The sequence below is a fragment of the Eulemur rufifrons genome, chromosome 2, assembly GCF_041146395.1.
Source record: "Eulemur rufifrons isolate Redbay chromosome 2, OSU_ERuf_1, whole genome shotgun sequence".
In the NCBI taxonomy this organism is placed as follows: domain Eukaryota; kingdom Metazoa; phylum Chordata; class Mammalia; order Primates; family Lemuridae; genus Eulemur; species Eulemur rufifrons.
The window spans coordinates 42,756,602-42,782,051 of record NC_090984.1 but is presented as its reverse complement, the minus strand read 5'-3'; the positions used below and the strand labels follow the sequence as shown (position 1 = coordinate 42,782,051).

General features: G+C 37.4%; 1 protein-coding gene across 4 annotated transcripts in view; it reads left to right on the top strand.

Annotated features, from left to right (window-relative positions):
* Nucleotides 1–1,168: 1,168 nt before the first annotated feature.
* The window catches only part of USP8 (ubiquitin specific peptidase 8), a 57,558-nt gene continuing 33,276 nt past the window's right edge, over nucleotides 1,169–25,450 (top strand). For 3 of the 4 annotated variants that reach the window (XM_069483812.1, XM_069483802.1, XM_069483793.1), the window contains exons 1-4: nucleotides 1,169–1,240; nucleotides 13,859–14,027; nucleotides 15,975–16,119; nucleotides 20,024–20,109. In XM_069483812.1, coding sequence (XP_069339913.1) covers nucleotides 13,924–14,027; nucleotides 15,975–16,119; nucleotides 20,024–20,109 — 335 coding nt within the window. In that variant the 5' untranslated portion in view covers nucleotides 1,169–1,240; nucleotides 13,859–13,923. The remainder of the gene's footprint in view (nucleotides 1,241–13,858; nucleotides 14,028–15,974; nucleotides 16,120–20,023; nucleotides 20,110–25,450) is intronic. The other variant, XM_069483822.1, reaches the window with a different exon arrangement.

Here is a 25,450-nt window from a genome sequence, read left to right as displayed (position 1 = left end):
CTGCCCTCTTTTCTCTGATTGTCAGAGCACTTAAAATTCTCCTTTTCTTTGGTTCCTATTCCCAAACTTAGCACTAGATTTTTCTTTGCATACTCAAAAATTCATCAAAGTGCTCAGCAGGAAAAAAAAGTTCCTTTCCCAGAACCCACCCTTTAATGATGGACACAATTTTTTCCTTAGTTATGAAAAATTTACTAAGGCTTCCTATTTATTTAATAGGTCCAGTTATTACACTATATGTCACGTTTTGGGGAAACAGTGTATAACTTAGGTATAAAAGAGCTACAATATTTTTGTATGTATTTCATTGTGATGGAAAGGAAATGGACATTTATTGAAAGACTACTCTACGTGAAGCACTGTTTGGCTAGGCGCTTTCATTTGGTCATTATATATTTATTGAACATCTATCTGGCACGCACATTTCATTTAACGCGTTTACCAGACCCCGCCGTCCAGATTTCCTATCCGTGAGATACCTGGATTGTCCCTGAGGACTTAGTGACCATGGCCTGTATCTCCATCCAAAGCAACTTTATTTACAGATAATCGGAGTACATAAGCGGAGTACATAGATCAGCTCGCGATAAATTTCAGACTTCTCGTGTTTTTGTAAGAGTTGGCCATTAAGTGACGTTAAAATTTACATAAAATGCGTTTCAGGATCATGGCTATTCTTCCATCAGAGGCTTGGCTTCGGAGAATGTTTAGCCAGAACTTGAGAGGATTCAATTCCCTTTTCTAGTTTTTCCTAATTACCAATCTGGGGAGGAAAATACGTAGATCAGAGAAGCAAGAGCAGCCCTGTTTCCTCCGCAAGAAGGCCCAGAACGCGAAGTGACTCCAGCTGAACCTGGCTCCAACCCGGAAATGCGGGACGCAGGGGGTGGGGCAAAGGGCGGGCGTACAAACTCAATCCAGCTCAGTGCAGCCCCAGCCTCACCACCGCCGCCACCGCCCACCCAAAACGCCGTCCTCAGCCCTCCCTCGCCCTCCCGCGCGGCCCTCACCGGCAGAGGCAGTGCCGCGGGGTAGAGAGGTATCGCGGGCGCACACGTGAAGCCCCGCCCCCGCCGTGACGTCCGGAGACGCGGCGCGTCGCCACGCAATGCAAATCGGGAAAAGGGGCTGAACTGGGCTGGCTTCCGTGGGGATAGCGAAGGCTAAATCTCCCTTGGGTTGTTGGGAGATGGACCTTTGGCGAGGAGGCCTGCGTTAATGAAGCGCGTTCGGCGCCACGGTGAGTGTGGGTCTGGGCCCTGGGCTCTGTTCCCTGGGAAGTCGTCTGCTGTAAACCCCCTTTCCTTCTACCAGCTGCTGGTCACCCGGGAGACAAGCCCTTCCGCGGAGACGGGTGGGACAAGCCCGAAACGTAGAACCGGCTTGTGGAGGAGGGGCCCAACCTCGAATCTCGGGTTGCCCAGCGAGTTTCGTGTGGTTTTTCTGTCTTAGAAGGTGGCCTTAAGCATTCTTCCTTTCTCTTGGACACTCAGACCCAACTTTGACCTCCCTCCTCTTGGCTCCTTTTCTGATTTTCTGCTACTTACCTACAATCCCAGGCCTTACTACAGCCGGTCAGACTGTTTCCCAGTTCCTCCTCTGCCACGGTGACACTTGCTTTTAGTGAAGTTCAAGTGTGAGTTTAAAGACCCTATGAGTTCATCGGAGTTAAAAGTATGACTTTTTCAAACAGAAGCTTTTTTCCTCCTAAAATGTGCCTTCTATCCCAGAATTGTGAGACAAGTTAATTTCACCTCCACTCCACCTTGGAAATTATCAGAACCCTGGATTGCAGTTATGTGCATTTATACATAAAACTGAAGACCACACTCCTGGGTGTAGTTTTTGCCTCCAGTTCATTCTGTGACCTTGAACAAGTCACTTACTCACTAACGAAATATTTACCTGACTCACAGAGGTGTTGCAGAGCCTAAGGAATTTAATATTTGTGAAGATCTCTGAGGCTTTCAGATGAAAGGGATACCCAACTGAAGGATGTTACTCTTTCCGAATCTGCAAAGCATCCTTAGTTTTGTATATATCCTGCTGCGGCCATTAAAAATGCCAAGTGATAATTATTAAGGAAGTGTTCCTGTTCTAGGCTTGCTCTGCGGCTTTGCTATGTAAGCAGATTTGCATTCCAACCAATTCTGTTTAAGATTCATTGTTGAATGTCATTTGTGGTGGATTTAGATAGTTTCTCATGACAGCACAGTATTGAGCCAGGAAATATACCTGGAAGGTGATGTCAGTTGTCTCATGTCTTTATCACGTTCAGCCTTGAAATGTGTATTCCTTTTCTTCTGACACATTATGTGCATCTTTACTATTTAATAGTAAGGATCCTACAATAGTAAAAAAAAGAAAAGAAAAACCAGATATACCTTTCATTAATGAAATTTTGCACGTAGACATGTATTTTTTGAGAAAACAGTATATGAGAAAAACTAACAAAAATGCTTTAAAGTTCTCTTTTTAGCATTTAATTTTTAAATATATTTACTTCAACTTTATTAATCATCATGGGCATTTGTTTATTAATGTGAACATAATGGGAAAGACCCAAAATGGCTTTTGTAAAGACAGTTGGAAAATAAAGCAAGCACATCAAATTTTTGTCATAAAATGTCTAGCATTGTATTATGAACTTTTCCACATGAGAGTACACTCATTTTTGTAGAAGTGAAACAGGAAAAAATGTCCATTTAAATATAAGATGCTAATAAAATTAGATCTTGCTATTGTCCCAGTTACCTATTGCTGCATAACAAATCACTCTAAAACACAGTGGTTTCAAACTATAGTTTGGTATCTGTCATGTTTCTCTGGTCTAACTGAACTTAACTAGGTTGTTCTCACCTAGGGTTTCATGCATTTGTATAAGCAGCTGGGGTTGGAGTCATCTGAGAGCTCAACTGGGCAGGACATCCATGATAGCTCATTCACATGAATGGTAGTTGATACTGGCTGGGAGATTAGCTGGGGCTGCTAACTGGAGTGCCCACACATAGCCTTTTTGTGTGGCTTGGACTTCTCATAACATGGTGACTGGATTCCAAGATACATGTTTGAAGAGACAGGAAGTGGGAGCTGCCAGTTTCCTAAAACCCTGGACGGAGACACTGGCACAAAATTGCTTCCAACATTCTCTATGGGTTAGAGCAGTCAAGGAGCCCTTTCCCTTCTCCCTACCTTTGGAAGGGAAAAGTGCCAGACTTTGTGGCCATCTTCCACCTACCATAGTTTTGGTGACCAGGTTGTATCAGAATCATGTTTGGATTTATATAGCAGATACAGAAAAAGGTATATTTTTGATTTAACCATATTTTCATGGTATATTACAATTTTCAGAACATTTTTCTGTCTGTATCTTTTCATTTGATACTGATGGTAACCCTGTAGAAGCAGAAGGGTCATTCCAATTTCATTTTGCAGATGAAGGTAAACTGAGGAGTGTCAGTGATGTTGTTGGAATGATTTATGGAATTTGTTCAAAGTCAAATGATTAATAAATGGAAAATAAGACTAAGACCTACAGCACTTCCATAATATTAAATTTATTAGTAATAAATGGGCCGGGCGCGGTGGCTCACGCCTGTAATCCTAGCACTCTGGGAGGCCGAGGCGGGGGGATCGTTTGAGCTCAGGAGTTCGAGACCAGCCTGAGCAAGAGTGAGACCCCATCTCTACTAAAAATAGAAAGAAATTATATGGACAGCTAAAAATATATATAGAAAAAATTAGCCGGGCATGGTGGTGCATGCCTGTAGTCCCAGCTACTTGGGAGGCTGAGACAGGAGGATCGCTTGAGCTCAGGAGTTTGAGGTTGCTGTGAGCTAGGCTGACGCCACGGCACTCACTCTAGCCTGGGCAACAGAGTGAGACTCTGTCTCCAAAAAAAAAAAAAAAAAAAAAAAAATTTATTAGTAGTAAATGATGAAGTGTTACATTAAACTTATTTGGAATTTCACATTTATAACCATCCTAATTCAAGTAAAACAGGGTTCATGTACAGTGAATAAAGTCACTGTTAAGATAGTTAAGCTTTTTCTCTTTTGACTAACATATTACAATTTAGTTTTTCATAGCATGGTAGTCCCACCTTATCCGCAGGGGATATATTCCAAGACTGCCAGTGAATGCCTGAAACCATGGACAGTACCAAATGCTATAGATGTTATGTTTTTTCTTATGAAAAACTGTGATAAAGTTTAACTTATAAATTAGGCACAGTAAGAGATTAACAACAATGCCTATTAATAAAATAGAACAATTACAGCAATGTACTGTAATAAAAGTTATGCACTGTGGCCGAGCACGGTGGCTCATGCCTGTAATCCTAGCACTCTGGGAGGCTGAGGCAGGAGGATCTCTCAAGGTCAGGAGTTCGAGACCAGCCTGAGCAAGAGTGAGACTCCCCATCTCTACTAAAAAAATAGAAAGAAATTAACCAGACAACTAAAAATATATAGAAAAAATTATCCGGGCATGGTGGCGCATGCCTGTAGTCCCAGCTACTTGGGAGGCTGAGGCAGGAGGATCACTTGAGCACAAGAGTTTGAGGTTGCTGTGAGCTAGGCTGACGCCACGGCACTCTAGCTAGCCCTGGGCAACAGAGTGAGACTTTGTCTCAAAAAAAAAAAAAAAAAAAAAAAAAAGTTATGCACTGTGGCCATAAGTTTTGCAATTTAAGGTGTGACAGCAAAACTAGCATGAAGTTCTTTGTCCTTCACAATTTGACAGATAGAAGATTTGTTCTTACCATAGATTTGAACAATGTCAGCATATGATTTTTTTTTTCTTTCCTTAAGAGAATTTTCACCTTTTCACTTAAAAGAAGCACTTTACAGCTTCTCTTTGGCATATACAAATTGCCAGCATCATTATTCTTACAATTTGGGGCCATTATTAAGTAAAATAAGGGTTACTTGAACACAAGCACTTTGATGGTGGGCAGGGTGTACACTGTGGATACTCAGGACAAAGGGATGATTCACACCCTTGGCTGGACGGAGTGAGACAACATGACAACCTCCCACAACAAACTTTTGGAAATGCTGCTATAAACTGATCAGTTTTTAAGCTACACAGTATTTATTTTTTGTTAATAGTACTACATTCTTCACATTTTTCAGGGTAGAAAGAGAGTGTGTGTGTGTGAGTGTGTGTGCGCGCGCGCGCCCGTGTAAGTGAGAGAGAGACTATTCTGATTCAATCTATTACCAAAGCATGTTTCTACCATTTTGTGTTCTTTTCTGCAATGACCTGGTAGTTACTCTTTCCTATGGTATCATTCCCTTGTTGTCATTTCCTTCCACTCCAACTTATATATCCCCAATTTGACCACCCTAAGATATTATTTTTCCCATCAAGAACTGGCTTTAATTGGCTGCTGAATCAAATATAAACAATTCTGGATGGCTTTGAAAGTCCTCTATAATGTGACTCCATCTTCTTGCCTAATTTAATTTAATTTAATTTAATTATTATTGTTAGCCAACAGTTTTTAATGTGGTGACTATATAAGGACTGCTGAGGTAGGTGACAGGGATACACAGACATGTCAGTGTTTCTCCCATACTAATTTCTTATTTTGTATATTTGTTCACGGGGTTTCCCTCTTTTGAAATGCCCTCCTTTCTCACCCTGTTTTTAGTTAAATCCTATCTTTAGGGCCAGTTTCTGTCTATCTCATCACATAATTGTGAGCACTCATGCTTATGAGGTATGAGGATCTTAAAGCCTTGTCACAATTAACTTTTGGTCCCAATACTGTTCTAAAGGTGTTCCTTTATGTAGATAACAAGCATTATAGGATTCAGTGCTATAGGAAATGAACTCCCAAAACTGAGACCATCAAGGATGGAAGAAGTGAAACTTTAGTTGGCCCATAAAGGAAGTAAGGCCAGCACAAAAGAGGAGAGTATGCTCTGGGCTGGAAGAAGCTTTGTCAGGTACACTGAATTTTTCCCTCCTTGTGACTTTCCAGTGACTGGAGTCACATTCATATGTAGTGTAGCAACTAATGGATGGCTTATTATTTAATGAGTATTCATTTTGTTAATGTCCTTGTTACCTTCAGTGATAAGGTTTAAGGGCCTGCGCTAGAATGTTAACTCAGTGCGTTGCTTTCTGCATGGAGGAAGTTTTGCTACTTTAAAAAGATTAGTGTGCTTAATTGATTTACATTCCGTCACAAGTTCCTTATTTCATAACATACTGGTAATAAACAGTTCCCTAAACAGAACTGGTCTTGGGACCATAGTTGGAGAAGTATTGCTGAGACTTTCACACTTTTTTTTATTGTAACCTATAGTAAGAAATACATTTTACATTTCAGTCTAGTGTTACATGTATTCATACACACTTATACGTAACTGAAACAAAAGTTTATGAAACAGTACTTTAGTATGTGTGACATGCTCTGACATTTTCTATTTTATTTTTTTAAATGCCGATCATGACCTTCTTAGGGATTTTAAAAACACTGCCCTCAGGCATTTAGCATGGACAAGCTAGAGACATAGTACATGCTCAGTAAATACCATAAGTTTTAGCAGTGATTAAATCTTGAGAGGGTTGAGCCTTCTTAATACCTTAGGATCACTTTAAAACATTATTTCATCAATATTTAGTTGTCTGTGGCATTTTACATAGAATGAATATAGAGCAAATTATATAGCATGAGGTTTAAGACAGCCAGGTACAGTGGCTCATGCCTGTAATCTCAGCACTTTGGGAGGCTGAGAAGGTACGATCACTTGAGGCCTGAGCAACCTAGCAAGACTCTGTTTCTACAAAAAATACAAAACTTAGCCAGATATGATGGCGTACACCTCCAGTCCCAGCTACTCAGGAGGTTGAAGCAGGAGGATCACTTGAACCCAGGAGTTTGAGATTGCCGTGAGCTATGATCATGCCACAGCACTGTAGCCCAGACAATAGAGCAGGACCCTGTCTCAAAAAAAAAAAAAAAAATTGATTTAAGACAGCCAGAAGATATAATGAGTGTTGTTGCTTCCTAAAGGGCAGAAATGAGGAGAGATGGTGGGTAGCCAACAAAGACAAACTTTGCTTTCCTTTCAGTGTTGCCAAGGACCTTGGCACAGGCTGTTGTGAGGCCCTACTTAAAATATCAGGACCGGTTTGAATGACTGCAAACCTCAATCTTCACATTTTTACTTTTTAGTCTTCACCTTGTGGTTCAAGTCATCTATTCCCCACTCATTCTCTTTAGAAGAATCTGAAGAATGTCAAAAGAAGAGAGAGGGATATATATGTTCCTTCCATTTTTTTCCTCATTGCTAACTCATTTTTAGCACTCTTTGGATTTTACTTTTGGAACATTGCTGTTTGATTAAAGCTGAAGTTCTTAATCTCTGTCAGGCTTGCACATCTTAAATTCTATTTTATGTTCTTAGAAGAACTTTAATTTTTCTTACACATACTTAGTTATTTTTTTAACTTACAGTCCTTTGTGAAGCATAACAGTTTTAATGGGTTATGTGTTATATTTAATTTGTCCAGGATCTAAACAAATAACATTCTATAAATTATTTGACTACTGAAGTTAGTGAACATTTTTGTATAAGTATCAATGGGTTTGTTGTTGTTGTTGCTGTTCTTTTCTTTGTTTTTAACTGTTGGAGCCAAAGTAAGGAAATTGTGAATTCATTCAGTCATTCTGGCCTTAGTATATTTTATGTCAAGTCTATGCAGCAGAATGACTTATCAAAATTGAACGTGTTAAACTTCACATAGATTTAGGTTGGATATACAGTTAGCCCTCTGTATCTCTGGGTTTTGCATCCATGGATTCACCAACCCCAGATTGAAAATATTTGAAAAAATAATTATATTTGTACTGAACACGTACAGACTTTTTTCTTGTCATTATTCCCTAGACAATATGCTATAAAAACTATTTACATAGCATTTGTATTGTATTAGGTATTATAAGTAATCCAGAGATGATTTAAAGAATACAGGAAGATGTACGTAGGTTATATGCAAATACTATGCCATTTTATGTCAGAGACTTGAGCATCCTTGGATATTGGTATCTGCGGGAAGTCTGGGAACCAGTTCCCCTTGAGTACCAAGGGATGACTGTATGTGCTTTGCTTTCTCATTTGATTTGGGAAAAATACCCTTTACCTCCTGTTTGATTTCTGCAGAAATGTATGTGATTGTAGAGGCTGAAATGGCAATTAAAACAATGCTAAAAGTATTTTCAACACAAGGTGTCATTATTTGACAGTATAACATATAATTTTGTTAATAAAAATAGAAACAACTGTGGTTCTTTGATGTACTTCAGACATTATCAGAGAATATTGTTACTTGTTTGAATTGTTCTCAAAAATTAAATAAAGACAGAAAAGGTAACTTTTAAAAAGTACAATTTTTCTCCTAGAAACTCTTGCTAAAAACTTTGGTGACATCATAATCTTACACTTTCCTTTCCTGTGTCTAATCATTTGCCAAGTCCTGTCATTCTATTTTTGCGGTGGCTCTTGTATCTGCCTCCTCCATTCTGTCTCTACGGCCCTAGTTCTGATCTTCATTATCTTTCCATAGGATCATTATAATAGATAACTAGTGTTTTTTCTATCTAGTCAGTCACTTAAAGCTTAACTTTGTGCTCTTGTTAGTTTGGTTAGTTCCTGCTATGGCTCTTCACTACCTTTAGAAAATAAAATAAATGCTTTAGTGTGACATTCAACGTCTTCCATTATCTGTTGCAAGACTATTTTTTCAGGCTTCTAGATCCTTATTCATCCTCTATAGTGGCTAATTCCTAAAGATATACTTTACATTCTTGACTCCTCATACTGTTCCTCTCTGTCAAAGGCCATCTCCCACCAAGATTCGCATCAAATACTGTCTCTTTCATCATGACTTCCAAGATCTCTCTAATCATTCTTAATCTTCCCTCTTAATTTTTTTGTAGTGTGTTTACTTGAAACTCTATAGTTTGATATCATACTATGCTGTATTACTACTGCTTACAACTTTCTATTTCACTTTAGTTTTTTAAACTTTTTGAGGAAACAGTTCGTATCTAATCTTTGAGTTCCTGAAAGTACAGTGCCTTCTATGCAGCAGGATATCTGAGTTTTTTAATTTAACTTTGAAATAGCTAATGATTTACTATTTTAAGTTGCCTGGGTACCGTATATACTTTGTATATTCTTTGTTTTTTAAAAATCTAAGCTTTAAAGAAAATCATGAGAAATACATTCTATTGAGAACATGCTCTAACCTTCATTTTAGAGTGTTCAGATTAAAAACTTTATTTTCCCTGCCAGGAAACCTAATTAAAATGAATATCAAAATAGACTCTACCTAACTTTTTGAACATTTATTCTGTGATTAGACCATGACTGATGGCCCAGATAGAGGATAGAATTGGAAAAAATTGGAAAAACAAACACTACTACCAGATTGGTACTTAGTCACTCTGTCCAACTCTGGCTTTAGTCTTTTTTTTTTAGCCGTAGGATCTTGCTCTGTTGCCTAGGCTGATGTAATCATAGTTCACTGCAGCCTTGAACTCCTGGGCTCAAGTGATCCTCCTGCCTCAACCTCCCAAGTAGCTGGGACTGCATGTACACGTCACCACGCCTGGCTAATTTTTCTATTTTTGTGTTTTAGAGATGGCGGTGGTGGGGGGGGGGGGTCAGTCTGGTCTCAAACTCCTGGCCACAAGTGATCCTCTTGCCATGGCCTCCCAAAGTGCTGGGATTACAAATGTGAGCCACCACACCCGATCTGGCTTTAGTCTTTAGTATGCTTAGTAGTATCACTACTAACAAAGGTTGGGCTTTTTGGGAATTACACTTTAAGAGCTGACCCATATTGGGGAAGCAGATGTTGGCTTTCTGTTAGGTAAGTAAGCTTAAGACTCCAACTAAAATAGTTGGGACCAGAAAATTAAGGGATAACACTTGTTACTGTTATGTTACGGTCCTCTGGCCATTATTAATATTCAAGTGGTAACACAGCCTGCCCTTTGCCATAGAGAGGTCTATTGTGGTGTTGCTAAGGACGTGCGTTTCCTTAAGCACCGTCCTGAAAAATTAGTTTCTTGATCTCAATATGTTTTCTATTAGTCAAAAGTATTATCCCTCAACTGTGCTTCCCGTGTCTCAGTAGAAATCAGGTACCTGGAACACCATTCCACTTTATCCCATCTTTCTCCTTTTATTGCCAATTAAAAAAAAAGTTATCTATAATCTACTTTTATTTTTTTTATCTCTTAATTCTTATAGTCTTGCTTCCATTCATACCACTATATGGAAGCTATACTTCCCAAGATTGTATCAGGTTCTTCCAGTATTCCAAATCTGTTCTTTTAAAAATCAATGTTAAAAAAATACATATGAATACTTTGCTTTTTTAACCCATAACTTCCTAACTTTTACATCTCTCTAGGTACTCACTTCATATTTATATACGATTGCATAGTTTTATTCATATTTGCATTGTCATGTTCATATAATTGCTTTCTTTAAAACTTTTAGTGAAATATATGTTCAGTACATTACATATATTCTTTTATGTTATAAAGCATTATAATAAAATGATCACCTGTGAACAGAAATAGAACCTAACTTGAGAAATAGAACCTTACTGGTACCCCTAAAGTTCCTTGTGTGTGTCTCCCTGATTACATTCTCTGCCACCCCCCAAAATAGAATTTTGTGTTTGTCATTTTCTGTCTTTATAGTTTTACCTCATTGTATCATTAAGCAATATATTGTTCGATTTAGTTTGATTTTAAACTTTATATAAACGATATCATGTTACATGTATTCCTGCTTTTTCACTCAACATGGTGGGGGGTGCAGGAGGTGATGGGGTGGGGTTGCAGAGCGTAGAGTATGCTTTCTGGTTAAACTGTTTATCTTGGGCCGGGCGCGGTGGCTCACGCCTGTAATCCTAGCACTCTGGGAGGCCGAGGCGGGTGGATTGCTCAAGGTCAGGAGTTCGAGACCAGCCTGAGCGAGACCCCGTCTCTACTAAAAACAGAAAGACATTATATGGACAACTAAAAATCTATATAGAAAAAATTAGCCGGGCATTGTGGTGCATGCCTGTAGTCCCAGCTACTTGGGAGGCTGAGGCAGTAGGATCGCTTAAGCCCAGGAGTCTGAGGTTGCTGTGAGCTAAGCTGACGCCACGGCACTCACTCTAGCCTGGGCAACAAAGTGAGACTCTGTCTCAACAAAAAAAAAAAAAAAAAAAAACTGTTTATCTTGGAGACTAGAGACTTTTTAACACCTATCTTTAATACGGAGCCTACCTGTGCAAGGAAGGTCTGCTGGTGATTTATATTGACACTTAAACAATGCTTTTGTCTCTGAGTATGAGGAAATCCAAGGGATCCCTGTCAGACTCCTAATGGATGGTCTTAGCTGGTTTGACGATGAATTGTTATGAATTAGATACCTCACTAGAAGGATATATTTAATATCTGTTGATACATTTGGGAGTGATGGTGTTGTCCAGAGCCTTTTTCTCTCATCTCTACAGCTTTTAGACACAGGACCCAGCCTGAAGGGTAAAGTGTAGAAAATGTATGTATATGAGATCATTGTTTCTAAATGCATAGATGTGAAATTACAAATTAGAGTGTTTGGTTCAATATGTATTTATAGATGCATGGAGCAATTATAGATAGAAAAAGTGAAAATGATAAAAAAGTGATTTTCAGAGAAAAAATGGTTTGGTGACTAAGACAGTGAATTAATGTGGCACAGGGTTAGAAGGGATGAGTACCAAGAAATCATAAAATATTAGTATTTAATATAAAATGGGACTAGAATCAAAGCAAATCGGGGTGTTTTTGGAGTTTCTCACAGGTGAACAGAGGCCTTCTTACCCCACCCCCACCCTCCCATAAGTTGTACCTTACTCAACCTTAGCTTTTTAGGATTAGATGTTTGTTGATGTCCATTCATCTAACAATAACGAACTGATAGAATGAAGATCATTAAGAGAGTGGAAAGAAGTGATAGAAAAAATTTAAAAGTTGTAATCTATTAAATGTATTAATGTAGATTTTTATTCAAATTGTAATTAGTTCTTCACAGCTGAAGACCTTGTATAAGTTTAATTGGGTTCCTGAAGTTTTCATTTGGTAACACTTACGATCTTGCCAAGACTATCCATTTGGTGTGCTCCCCTGATCTGCCCCATCTGCCTGCATCCTGGTACATGTATACACACATACACAACTTAATTTGTATGTACCTAACCATTTTTCCTCTTGTCCTCATTTTGTTTACCTCTTGCTTCATCTTCCTGGTTAGAATTTGCCAGACCATACAAGAAAACAAATAATGACACATTGAAGACCTTTTCAGAGTAAACCAAAATGCATGGTAACCAGAAACAAAAATATGTTCATTTGTCTATAGCTCTGAATAATGTGGTGCTGCCTGCTGCCTCTCCACCACTTGTTTTCTTTTATAAATTGATACATCAATGAGAAGAGAGAAATATTTCTACATGAAAACTGCTTCTACTTGTGATTAATACAGTTTTAACAAAAGAAAAATGTAAAAGCTCTTACTATTCTTACTGCTAGTTCTTTTGACAGGTAAGATTCCTAATGCTTAAGGCAAAATAATATAAACAGTAATTCATCTGGTTAGTGAAAATTTTTTTCTTTTTCTTTTTGCGGCAGGATTTCGCTCTGTTGCCCAGGCTTGAGGGCAGTGGCATGATCATAGCTCACTACAGCCTCAAATTCCTGGGCTCAAGTGATCCTCCTGCCTCAGCCTCTGGAGTAGCTGGGACTGGAGGTGTATGCCATGATACCTGGCTAATTTTTCTATTTTTTGTAGAGACGTGGTCTCACTATGTTGCTCAGGCTGGTCTTGAACTCCTGACCTGATCCTCCTGCCTCAGCCTCCTAAAGTGCTAGGATTACAGGTGTGAGCCACCGTACCCAACCTCTTTAGTGAAAATTTTTTTTTTTTTTTTTTTTTTTTGAGACAGAGTCTCACTCTGTTGCCCGGGATAGAGTGCCGTGGTGTCAGCCTTGCTCACAGCAACCTTGAACTTCTGGGCTCAAGTGATCCTCCTGCCTCAGCCTCCCAAGTAGCTGGGACTACAGGCATGTGCCACCATGCCCGGCTAATTTTTTCTATGTATATTTTTAGCTGTCCAGATCATTTCTTTGTATTTTTAGTAGAGACGGGGTCTCGCTCTTGCTCAGGCTGGTTTCGAACTCCTGAGCTCAAACGATCCACCCACCTCGGCCTCCCAGAGTGCTAGGATTACAGGCATGAGCCACTGCGCCCGGCCTTTAGTGAAAATTTGAAAAAAATTATTAAATTGTTCATTTATGGCCGGGTGCAGTGGCTCATGCCTGTAATCCTAGCACTCTGGGAGGCCAAGGCGAGAGGATCTCTCGAGGTCAGGAGTTTGAGACCAGCCTGAGCAAGAGTGAGACCCCTCGTCTCTACTAAAAATAGAAGAAATGATCTGGACAGCTAAAAATATATAGAAAAAATTAGCCGGGCATGGTGGCATATGCGTGTAGTCCCAGCTACTCGGGTGGCTGAGGCAAAAGGATCACTTGAGCCCAGGAGTTCGAGGTTGCTGTGAGCTAGGCTGACGCCATGGCACTCTAGCCCGGGCAACAGAGCAAGACTCTGTCTCCAAAAAAAAAAAAAAAATGTTCATTTATACTCTATCTTGAGCTCCCAAAATAGGTATTCAGGATGATTTAAAATTAATCCTCTTAGGAAACTCCTAATCTAAAAAAATTAGTTTTATTTTTTTTAAACTGGTCACTTATTAATGAGGAAAATTAGTGGAATTATTTGTATTTGTTTTGTTTCAGGAAAGAACTACTTTTAATGAAATATACCATCCATGGTGAAAGTGGAAAAGTGAAGATTATTCATCATGCCTGCTGTGGCTTCAGTTCCTAAAGAACTCTACCTCAGTTCTTCACTAAAAGACCTCAATAAAAAGACAGAAATTAAACCAGAGAAAATGAGCACTAAGAGGTATGAATCCTTTGCTAGTTTGAGTGAAGCACATATTAATTTTTAGTTTGCTTCCATATTATTCAAGTTAGAAGAATAGTCAATTTAAAGTTTATTTGAAAAATGATGCTATCACATGAATAAAGTTAAGACCTCCTTAGAGAAGGTCTTAAATTTATCTTAGCAGAATACATGTATACTCTGCTAATATGCATATTATCTGCTCTCTGGACAGTATACTAAATCTTAAGGTTAAGAGGCAAAGATTATGAGCGTTCTATAAAAATTATTCAGCCACAAATCATTGTTTTTCATAAAACAGTATGAAAATAATTCTTAATTAAAGATCACATTTTTTCTTGTGTATAACATAATCTATGATGCTAGCATAGTCTTTCTTTGATTAAAAAAGGGGGGGATAGTTTTTTTGTTCAGTATTCAGTTAAGTATTAATTCGTGCCAATTTGACATCAACTTTTAACCTAATGATTTATTTTATGTATTTTTATTTTTTAAGGGCATGTACGCTATCTCCCTGCTGAGGTAGAAGCTAGAGATGATGCCTTCTTGGTAGAGATTTCAGAATCTATCCTGAGATAAAATATAATAGTGATGGAGAGGTCCAGCTGATTTGATATTTACTGGAAATATAATTTTGCTAAAAGTGGGTTATCACTAACATTGTTAACTTACTGCTTGTTTTATCTCTGTTAAGGGACAGAAGACAATAGGAGAACTTTGCCTCAGAATTTATTTTGACCAAGAAAGGAGAAGATTTAGAGATAAATAAATAACCATATTATTGTAGAGTTAGAAATAAGAGTTTCAGAAAGAAAGGTGGGCTTAGCAGCCATGTACCTCAGACTTGGGGAAAGTAGATTTTAAAAATCAGGGCATGTGGGGGAAATAGGTGTTCATGAATGGAGATAAATGGGAGGCTTTAAAAGAGTATGTGTGATCCCAAGTGAAGCAATGGAGGAATATCTAAAGAAACCTATGATTGCACAGATGTATCTTCATGCATCATATTATAAAGGAAATAAACAGAAAATGGGAAGAAAACAAAACATAAAGGATGAAGATGAGAGTGGTAGAATCTTTAAGGAAGGTCAGGAAGGAAAATCCCAGAATGAACTGATATTTCTAAACATTACTAAGAACAAAATGGGCTTTTAAAAAAGAGATCTTTTGGCCAGGATGGTGGCTCACGTCTGTAATCCTAGCACTCTGGGAGGCCGAGGAGGGAGGATCGTTTGAGCTCAAGAGTTCTAGACCAGTGTGAGCAAGAGTAAGACCCCATCACTACTGAAAAAATAGAAATTAGCTGGACAACTAAAAAAATATATATAAAAAATTAGCCGGGCGTGGTGGTGCATGCCTGTAGTCCCAGCTACTCGAGAGGCTGAGGCAGTAGGATTGCTTGAGCCCAGGAGTTTGAGGTTGCTGTGAGCTAGGCTGATGCCATGGCACTCTAGCCCGGGGAACAGAGTGAGACTGTCTAAAAAAAAAGAGAGAGAGAGAGCTTTTGAGGGACAAGAAGAATGAAAGAAAGATTAGGCTACTTATTGGGCTAAGCTGGTAATGTTGATGGGGTGACAGAGAAAACAGCTCAATTTAACTCCTGTTGAGTGATTTTTAGTAGGAAACAATGGGAAAGATAAAGTCACTTTTAAGCTTTCTCAAAGCTTAAAGACAGGACAGTCATTAAGGTCAGACCTGAGGAGGTCATTCCTTTCTAGCAATGTCTGGTTTATCTCTAGGACTATCCTCATCCCAGAGGAAGTGGTATGTATAAGTTGGTTATATCTAAACTTACATCTAACAATGTCTCAATTACATGTATTAGTTCTGAAGTAGTGCAACCTAAGTCATGAAATTTACTTTATCAAGATTATCTGTGGACTTTATAGACCTGTATTTTCTTTCCAGATGTCAAGTGTTTTAATTATTTTTTTCTCTAATTTTAAGTTACGTACACAGTGCCCTGAAGATCTTTAAGACAGCAGAAGAATCCAGATTAGATCGTGATGAAGAAAAGGCCTATGTGCTATATATGAAATATGTAACTGTTTATAATCTTATCAAAAAAAGACCTGATTTCAAGCAACAGCAGGTACCTTTTATTTTTCCATTTTTATTTGCTAAGTTATTTTTGCCTAATGGAACTGTTGATTTTCTCTAAAAGTTTTAACTAACGATGAAATTTAGGTCATATTAGGCAGATCTAGTTCAAATTCTTAGGTAGAGAGAAAAAGCATCTAAAGATGTAGTTTCATCATTTGCAAGTGTGTGTGTGTGCTTGTATACGCACTCTTAATTTGCCTTGAGTAAGTGCAAGTTTATAGCAACATACAGGCTCATAATTTGTTTTCTATTGTAATCATTGCCAAGTCAAGCAGAAGGATTGAGTTTACTCATGCGTTAAATAAGAAAAATACGATATGTTTTTGATTGTACTTTGCCAGAATTCAAGGTTTAATTACTTGTTTTTATGCGATACCTTTTTATATTTGACTGACATTAGGAGCCATGTTAAAGATCTCAGTTTGCAAAATGAATACTGATTGTTTCCAAAACCTTTAAAATTTTTTGTTTTTAGTCCTTTGAACAAGTGTTAGTCTCACATTTTGCTATAGCCATGAGTATGAGGGGAGGGCAAGGGCAGTGTAGATCAATACAGAAAACATGACTAGGGTTAAGTGTTCGTAGAGAAAATGACACATTATACCAGAATCAGTCAAAAGAAGAACATAGAGGCTGCTTTCAAGAAATGGGAAGAATGTTGTGTTGGTGGCTTTACCTTTTCTTAAGAGCAATCTTACTGCCAGACAGTAGTAGCAAAATACTGTCTATAGATTTCTTTAACCTGGTAGAGAAGCCATTTTTGAATCAATGAGATTTGATTTTGTTATGTGATGGCAGAATTGGCTTGCCTCATTTAAATTGACTTATAGAAATAACATTTTCTCTTGTTCTTTGAAATAATCTTTTTTTTTTTTTTTAAGAGTCCTATAACTTGTAGTGGTGCAGTCACAGCTCACTGTAACCTTGAACACCCAGGCTCAAGTGCTCCTCCTTTTCAACCTCCTGAGTAGCCAGGACCACAGGCATTCACCACCATGCCTGGCTATTTAAAAACTTTTTTTGTGGAGATGGAGTCTCATTATGTTGTTCAGGCTGGTCTTGAATTCCTAGCCTCAAGCGATCCTCCTACCTCAGCCTCCCAAAGTGCTGAGATTAGAGGCATCAGCCACCACACCTGGCCCAGTAGTGTGATTTTTGGTTGTTAGTTAAGGGATGACTTTAGTATTTCACTTAATGGTGACAAATCTTTGCTGGTGTTTTTTCTCACCAGCAAAGTTGTGCTAATAATAGTTAATGGGTTTTAGATCTAGCTTTGGAGAAGTGGCCCCTTGCATTTGGAGGTTCATCTACCTGTCCACAAATCGTTGGATTTGTCCTGCCCTGGGAGAAACATCTTTTAACATTCTTGGACATACTTATCTGCAGATAAGAGACAGAGGCCTGCCTAAATTCAGACAAGTTTTTCCACACTCTTTGAAATCTATTAAAGTGGAATTGATTAAAAAGAAGTGTTAACAGCACTTACTAAAGTAAATATTTTTGAAACATTTGAAATTTGGATAACTTTGTTAGTTTTGGTGTTTGCTATTTTTTGTCTGTGCGGTAGACCTATTTTTTATGTACTTGCTTACTTTTTGCTTTATTTTTAGAAGTTAGTTTTTTTTTTTTCTTTGACAAGGTTGGGAATCTTTTTCTACTTTTTTCTGTTCTTAAGACGGTAGGGAGTAAATTTTAATTGATAAGAGATTTTTCCATTTCCATAGAGTATCTGTTGCATTTCCAGAGAGAGTGTCTAGTGGAAGGAGAAGTTCAGGTTGGGAATTTCCCTGCAAAGGCTCAGATAACTCAGGTGGTGACTTTATATGCTGCAGTTGTTCAGCTCCTGGTTTTCAGTAAAAGGATTAGCTTCATTTGCTTTGTCCATGGTACCTCATCAGCTTCTGTTGTAGACCTGTTTTTTGTTTTATTTTCTTTATCCCAGCCTCTCTAGTGTACTTCAAGTACATGAGGTATTAAATTTACTAACTAGATGTTTTCTGGTTTTTACCCTTTAGATCAGGTAGGTACAAAATATATGTCACTGAACTTCAGAAACATGTATCTTTCACTCTTATTTTATACTAGAGAATATTTAAGATTTAGTTAAAATTGGTTAATTTAGCAGGCTCTCAATAGCAAGAGGACACAGTATATTTATTGCTTATTCATCAAAAAGTCAGTCTTTGAATAATTTTTTCAGGGTTATCTGAAGAAGGAGGGAGGAAAATGTATTGAAAATTTTAGTATAGCAAATTGTAGATAAAATTAAAATTATATTTTAAAATCTTTATGGAATTCTTGATAATCCTTAATATTCATTGGTAAACCTTTTTTCTTTTTTTGTTTGTGAAATCATGAGAGTTTGAATTTGTACAGGAATAGAAAAGTTCTACTTGGTAAACTTGAGAAGGAAACATTTTTAGTTGCACAATAATTGGATGTTATCTTTTTATTCTGCCAATTGTCATACTATTAAAAATGTGAAAGTATTTATGCTTACTTTAACTGAGCTTCTTTAAGCACACAAAGAAAAATAAATAACAGGTAAACCTCACTAATATTAAGGGAATGTCTGCTTGTAGCGTGTAACTAACAGGCATGCCCAAACAGTTTTTTCAACATTTAAATAGAGTTAAGCTGGCTGGCTTTTCAATGAGTTCATGTGTAAAATGAATAAAACAAGTCATGGTGTTTTGGGTTTTTACTTTGTATTTTGTTTTTATCAGAAATTGACAATAATGATTACATTATATTTTCTGTTAGAAAGTTATTGCCTGAGTAGTTAGGACATTGTGGTAACTGAGATCACTGCCATGTTCAGTTGATACGTTATTGAACAAACTGTACACTTTTATTGGGGTTAAGTAATGAAGGGCCCTTCTATTAGTAACATATTTAAGCTTTAGAAAAATAAACTCAACCAAAGCATGGTCTACGTTTAGGCCAGAGGTAACTATTATCAACAGATTTGTTCCACCACTGTACCTCTTCATGACTGCCTCTCAGAGAGCCAAAGATGGGTACTTCTGGCTTACTGGCCTTAGTTTTTGCAAATTTTGATTACTATAAATTTGTGATGAACCATATTAGTAGGCTCTAATCGCAAAATCATATTGATATGTTGTGGCAAATCAGACCCAGTAATCATTTAGCTGATTTAACTAACTACTGTCATATCAAACAAACCTTGATTTGAAAATATTTGATCGTAGTAGGATCTAATGCGTGACTTCTTAGCGTAGTGATTTTTTTAAAAAGAACTTCATCATGCTTGTTAGTAAATTATGTGCCAAACCTTTGTATTTTTTTTTAAAGGTATACTATTGATGATTTATTTTCTATCATTTGGTTTTTGGTTACTCAAAGTTTCCTCAAGTGTAAAACTTGTTTTATGTGACAATAGTGTTTTGACTGTGGTTAGGATATGGGTAGTTATTGTAGTAAAGTACAGGTGGAAGCAAAAATATTTTAGTTTAAAACAAGTAAGCAAAACAAATCTAATGTACATCTACACATGAATTGCTTTATTGCTTCTGAGACTAGAGAAAATAGGTACATATTTTTAATAAGAAAGTATTTTTTACTCTTGAAAGCTTTGCTCTTTTTCACTTATAAACAATAAGAGTAGTATTTATGCTTCTTAATGGTGCCTTACAAATAAGTAAAATGTATTGACTAATGGACTTTTTAAAATATACTAATGGTCTGAAGAGATACTTTTAAAATATTTGGAGAATAAATTGTCCATTTACATAGGTTAAAAGTTTTAAAAAGTACTTCAATCATAATCAAACTTTCCTTTATATAAGAACCATGATTTTAATGTTTTTAGCATTAGTGCTATGTGCAATGCCCAGTACTAACAGTATGGGATGGTTTTCCTGTAATTTTAGGAGTACTTTCATTCAATACTTGGACCTGCAAACCTCAAAAAAGCTATTGAAGAAGCTGAAAGACTCTCTGAAAGCCTTAAACTAAGGTATGGACATTATTATGAAATCTTTAAAAGAATATAAATTTAGAAGATAAAAATAATATTTAGAATTTATTCATCTATATCTGACCATGCATATAATATCCTAATTTCTAGAAATAAGTCTGATGATAACTGGGACACAAAAATTAAAATCTTTTGCTGTATCACCTATATTATGTTAATGTGTTACTAATATTCTTTGTTGAAATTTAAAAAGTGGTTAGAATGATAGATTGTTAAGGTAAGCACTGGTGTATTAGATTAGAACTCAGGTCCAATTTTCCTAAGTTATAATAGTTATAAGTTTCTCACAGTATTTTTTAGGAAAAATTCTTGACATGCCCCATGTTGTACTGTGGTACTGGATGCTGGTCTTATGAAGTAGGTACTGTTAGTTTTGATTTGCCTAGTTACAGAAGTTATATATGTTAAGAAAAAAATCTAATTCTGGTATTTGCCATGACTGTCTTGCCAGGCTTATAAAATAGTTACAGAATTAAAAGCAGTATGTTTCAGTTTTTAGTCCTTAGTCATTCTTTTTTTTTTTTTTTTTTTTTTGAGACAGAGTCTCACTTTGTTGCCCAGGCTAGAGTGAGTGCCGTGGCGTCAGCCTAGCTCACAGCAACCTCAAACTCCTGAGCTCAAGGGATCCTCCTGTCTCAGCCTCCCGAGTAGTTGGGACTACAGGCATGCACCACCATGCCCGGCTAATTTTTTCGATATATATTTTTAGCTGTCCATATGATTTCTTTCTATTTTTAGTAGAGATGGGGTCTCGCTCTTGCTCAGGCTGGTCTCGAACTCCTGAACTCAAACGATCCGCCCACCTTGGCCTCCCAGAGTGCTAGGATTACAGGCGTGAGCCACTGCGCCCGGCCCCTTAGTCATTCTTTAAAGTTAAATTTTTGCCATTACAAATAACATAATGCTGTCATGTGGATCCTAGTAGATAAATTTCTGCCCATATCTATAGTGTAAAAATTGTTAATGGATAAATCCAAAAGCATTCCTAGTAATATGATATAGGAGGGGAGAACAATGGAACTGGTTTAAAGTGGTACAAGATGCCAAAGCCCGGTTAGTGGACAACAGCAAACTGAGAAATTTATGGTGCAAATAATAGATAGAAGAGGGAAACCAGAAGATTTAACCAATCTGACATGTTTCGGTACTGGCTTGAATTTTTTTCACTAAGAATGTATAATTTGTTACTTGTACTTAAAAATATTCTTTTTGAAATAAAAAGTTTGAAACATATTTTTATTTTTTTTGAGACAGAGTCTTGCTTGGTTGCCCAGGCTAGAGTGAGTGCTGCAGCATCAGCCTAGCTCACAGCAACCTCAAACTCCTGGCCTCAAGTGATCCTCCTGCCTCAACCTCCCAAGTAGCTGGGACTCCAGGCATGTGCCACCATGGCCAGCTAATTTTTTGTTTCTATTTTTAGTTGCCCGGTTAATTTCTTTCTATTTTTAGTAGAGATGGGGTCTCACTCTTGCTCAGGCTAGTCTCAAACTCCTGAGCTCAAGCAATCCTCCTGCCTTGGCCTCCCAGAATGCTGGGGATTACAGGCATGAGCCACCATGCCGGGCCTGAAACATATTTTTAAAAGACACAGATAAAAATTAAATAGTTGAGTTCAGGTAGTAGAATTATTGATGATTTTTTCTGTTTTAAAATGTTTTTATTGATTTTTTTTTTTTTTTACAATAAAGGGGAAAAGAAAATCTTGTGGTTGTTGAATTCTTCAGAAGGCAAATTAGTAAATATGTAATGATTCATGTATAAGTTATTGAGGTGAAAGAATGTTTTTATATAACTGTAACTGGTTACTGGGCATAAGGGCCTTTGAAACGTTTTTGAAAACTTGTACAATGGAGCTTAACTGTGAGACATATTTTATTGTACTTTTAAACAAATGTACAGTGTTCATTTTAAGAGAATTTTTTGGAGTGGATAGCATCAGAGCATTAAATACATACAGGTTACAATGACAAAGGCAGACGCTTCTTGAAGTAAATACGATTTTCTATAATATAGTGATTTGACAGTTTTTCTTTAAGAAAGTAACTCTCAACGTATAATGAAAGGCAATGAGAAAATGATTCATTATTTAGGTACTTTACGCATTGATAGAATGTACTTTTTACACATTGATAGAATGGCCCATCTTTCAATGTAATGAGTTCCTGTTACTGAATGACCTCTGGGGTCCTTTCTAATTCTAAGGTTTTTGAATGTACTCTGAATTTTTCCTGTGGCGTAGATTACTTTACAACTTGATGGGGAGAACCTTTTTCTCTATGTTTTTCTCCCTGTATGCCCTCTCCCAGTCCCCAGCCCCACATGTTTGGTGTCTTTAACTGACATTTAGAGCAGCTCTATATTAATATATCTGTATTTTCAGTCTCTGAAATCTGTGCCTGGTTAGGATTTCTCTCTTGTCAGGCCAGCAGTCTGAGAAAGGGCATTAGGTATGTGCTGTCTGGAGTTTGGAGGATCAACTGTAACTTTAAGGTGAAAGCCTGAATACCTTAGGGTAAATTTTCTGCTAAATTTTGCCCAGCCATCTGGCGTCATAGTATATGTCTCACCATTCCAAGGGCAAACTTAGTTCCAGATTAAAAAAAAAAAAAAAAAAAAAAACTTTAGCAAAAAGACCTATTAAATGGCCAGAAAACAGATTTTAGCATCACCTGCCATTAGGGAATACTTGTCAAGCATTTATTCGCTTACCCATCTCCTTTACATTTATGTTAAGGATGGTTTTAGATGTAATTTTGACTAAGTGTGAAGATATCAGAATCCTAGTAAAAGGTATTATATAGGCAGGTAAAGGAACCAAAAGTCAGTGTCAGATGGAGAGCATACCTTAATCTCATTTCAGCTTACCAATTGAAGCTCCAAAGTAGGAGAGACATGAGCTCTTTAAACTGGATTTGCAGAGACCGTAGAAATGGAACAAATGGCAAGGGAGAGGATAACATATGGATAAGAGAAGAAAACAAGAAAAAGGGAATCTTAAAGTTTCTTCATTTCTGCCCTTAAATTGGATTCAGGCTTACTGTGCTTACTTCTTAGGGCACACAGTTCACATACTGTTCCAGCATAGAACACTACTAGAGAAGAGATATAGAGCAGTGGGTAAGTGTGCGGAGCCAGACTCCCTGGGTTTGGATCCTAGTTTTTCCCTTACTAATTGTGTGATCTTGGGCAAATGACTTAGCCTCCCTCTGCCTCAGTTTCCTTATCTGTAACTGGAATAATAAAACCTACCTCATGGTGCATTAAGCAAATTAACACATGTACAAACACTTAGATGGTGCTTGGCATGTAGTACATACTCAGTAAGTATCTGCCATTATTATTATTATTGTTGTTAACAGTGGAAGCATTCTTGTTCTGCAACAAACACCTTTCTCCCTGGCACTCTAGTGATTTGCTATGAAGGGGTTAGGCAAAGCGATTGCATAATTTTGCTACTGTTCCACGTCTTTTATTTCTGTTTTGTAACAATGAAATAGATGCTGGCATGTGAGATAAGCAGGAAAATCTGGAGTTGATGTTTCCATAGAGATAACAGATATCGATACATGCTTGCTATTCTATCACCAAGTTCCTACACAGTTCCATAGAGAAACAGGGGAAGTGAATACACCACTAAGCAAGGTCCTGTTAGAGATTTGAGAATCTGTTTATCACTGGATATTGCCAAAGTAGGTATAATGTGGTGAAACATCTGTTTTTATAAAATTCTGTATGAAGTCATTCATTTACGTCTCCATGTATTTTATGTTAACATACTGATTTTCTTAAATCTAAGAGCTATATTATTTGCCCAGTAGAGCTTTATAATTTATTATGAAATATTTTCTAATTTCCTTTTCTATCTTGTCCCATGGATCATTTAGAATTCTGAGCCTGGGCAGCATAGTGAGACCCCATCTTTATAAAAAATTAGAAAATGAGCTGGGCATGGTGGTGTGTGCCTGTAGTCCCAGCTACTTGGGAAGCTAAGGTGGGAGGATCCCAGGAATTCAAAGTTGCAGTGAGCTATGATCGGGCAACTGCACTGTAGCCGGGACAACAGAGGAAGATCCCATCTCCAAAAAAAAATTAAATTAAAAATTAGAATCGTATTAATTTCCAAATATGTGGCATTTTTCTAGTATCTTATTGATTTCTAATTTAATTTCATTGTGGCCAGAGATGTTCATTCCTTTTACACGTACTAATTCTTGTTTTATGGCTTGGCATATGCTCTATCTTGGTGAATGTACCATGAGCAACTGAAAAGAAAGTACAGTTAAGTGTAGTGTTCTCTGTGTTATTTAGGTCAAAGTGGTTAATAGTGTTGTTCAGATCTTCTCTGTCTTTACTGATTTGGGGGTGATGTTAAGTTGTAATAATTACTAGGAGAAGGATGTTAAAGTATTTACTAAAAGAGGGATGTTAAAGTATTTAACTCTATCTGTGATTTCTCCCTTTAATTTTTTCAACTTTTGTTTCATGTATTTTGAAATTCTGTTTTTAGCCACATAAACATTTATGGATGGTTATAGATTTTTTCTTTTTTGAGACAGAGCCTCACTCTGTTGCCCGGGCTAGAATGCTGTGGCGTCAGCCTAGCTCACAGCAAACTCACACTCCTGGGCTCAAGCAATCCTTCTGCCTAGCTTCCCGAGTAACTGGGACTACAGGCATGCGCCACCATGCCCGGCTAATTTTTTCTATATATTTTTAGTTGTCTGACTAATTTCTTTCTATTTTTAGTAGAGACGGGGTCTCACTCTTGCTCAGGCTGGTCTCCAACTTCTGACCTCTAGTGATCCTCCCTCCTCGGCCTCCCAGAGTGCGAGGATTACAGGTGTGAGCCACCACTCCAGGCCAGGATGGTTAGAGTTTTGATGAATTGACCTTTTTATCATTATCTCCCTCTTTACCTCTGGGAATATTCTGTATTCCAAAGTCTACTTCAAGGCCACTCCAGTCTTCTTATACTTACTGTTTGCATCTCTTTTTAATCTGCTTTCAGCCTATCTCTATCTGTAGTTAAAATGTGTCTCATGTAGACATCATGATATTGAATCTTACTTTTTCATCCATTCTGACAGTCTCTGCTTCATTATTAGTGTGTTTCATCTATTCACATTTAATGTAACTGTTAATATAGTTGGACTTAGGTCTGTCATTTTGCTATTTGCTTTCTTTTGTGTAATCTCCTCTGAATTTTTAAGAAGTAGATTCTCTAGGGATTTCTCTCTCTTCTGTGTATATAGATGGATTATGTATGTGTATAATATATATCCTTAACTATTAATATTATATCTCTTCATATAAAACGTAA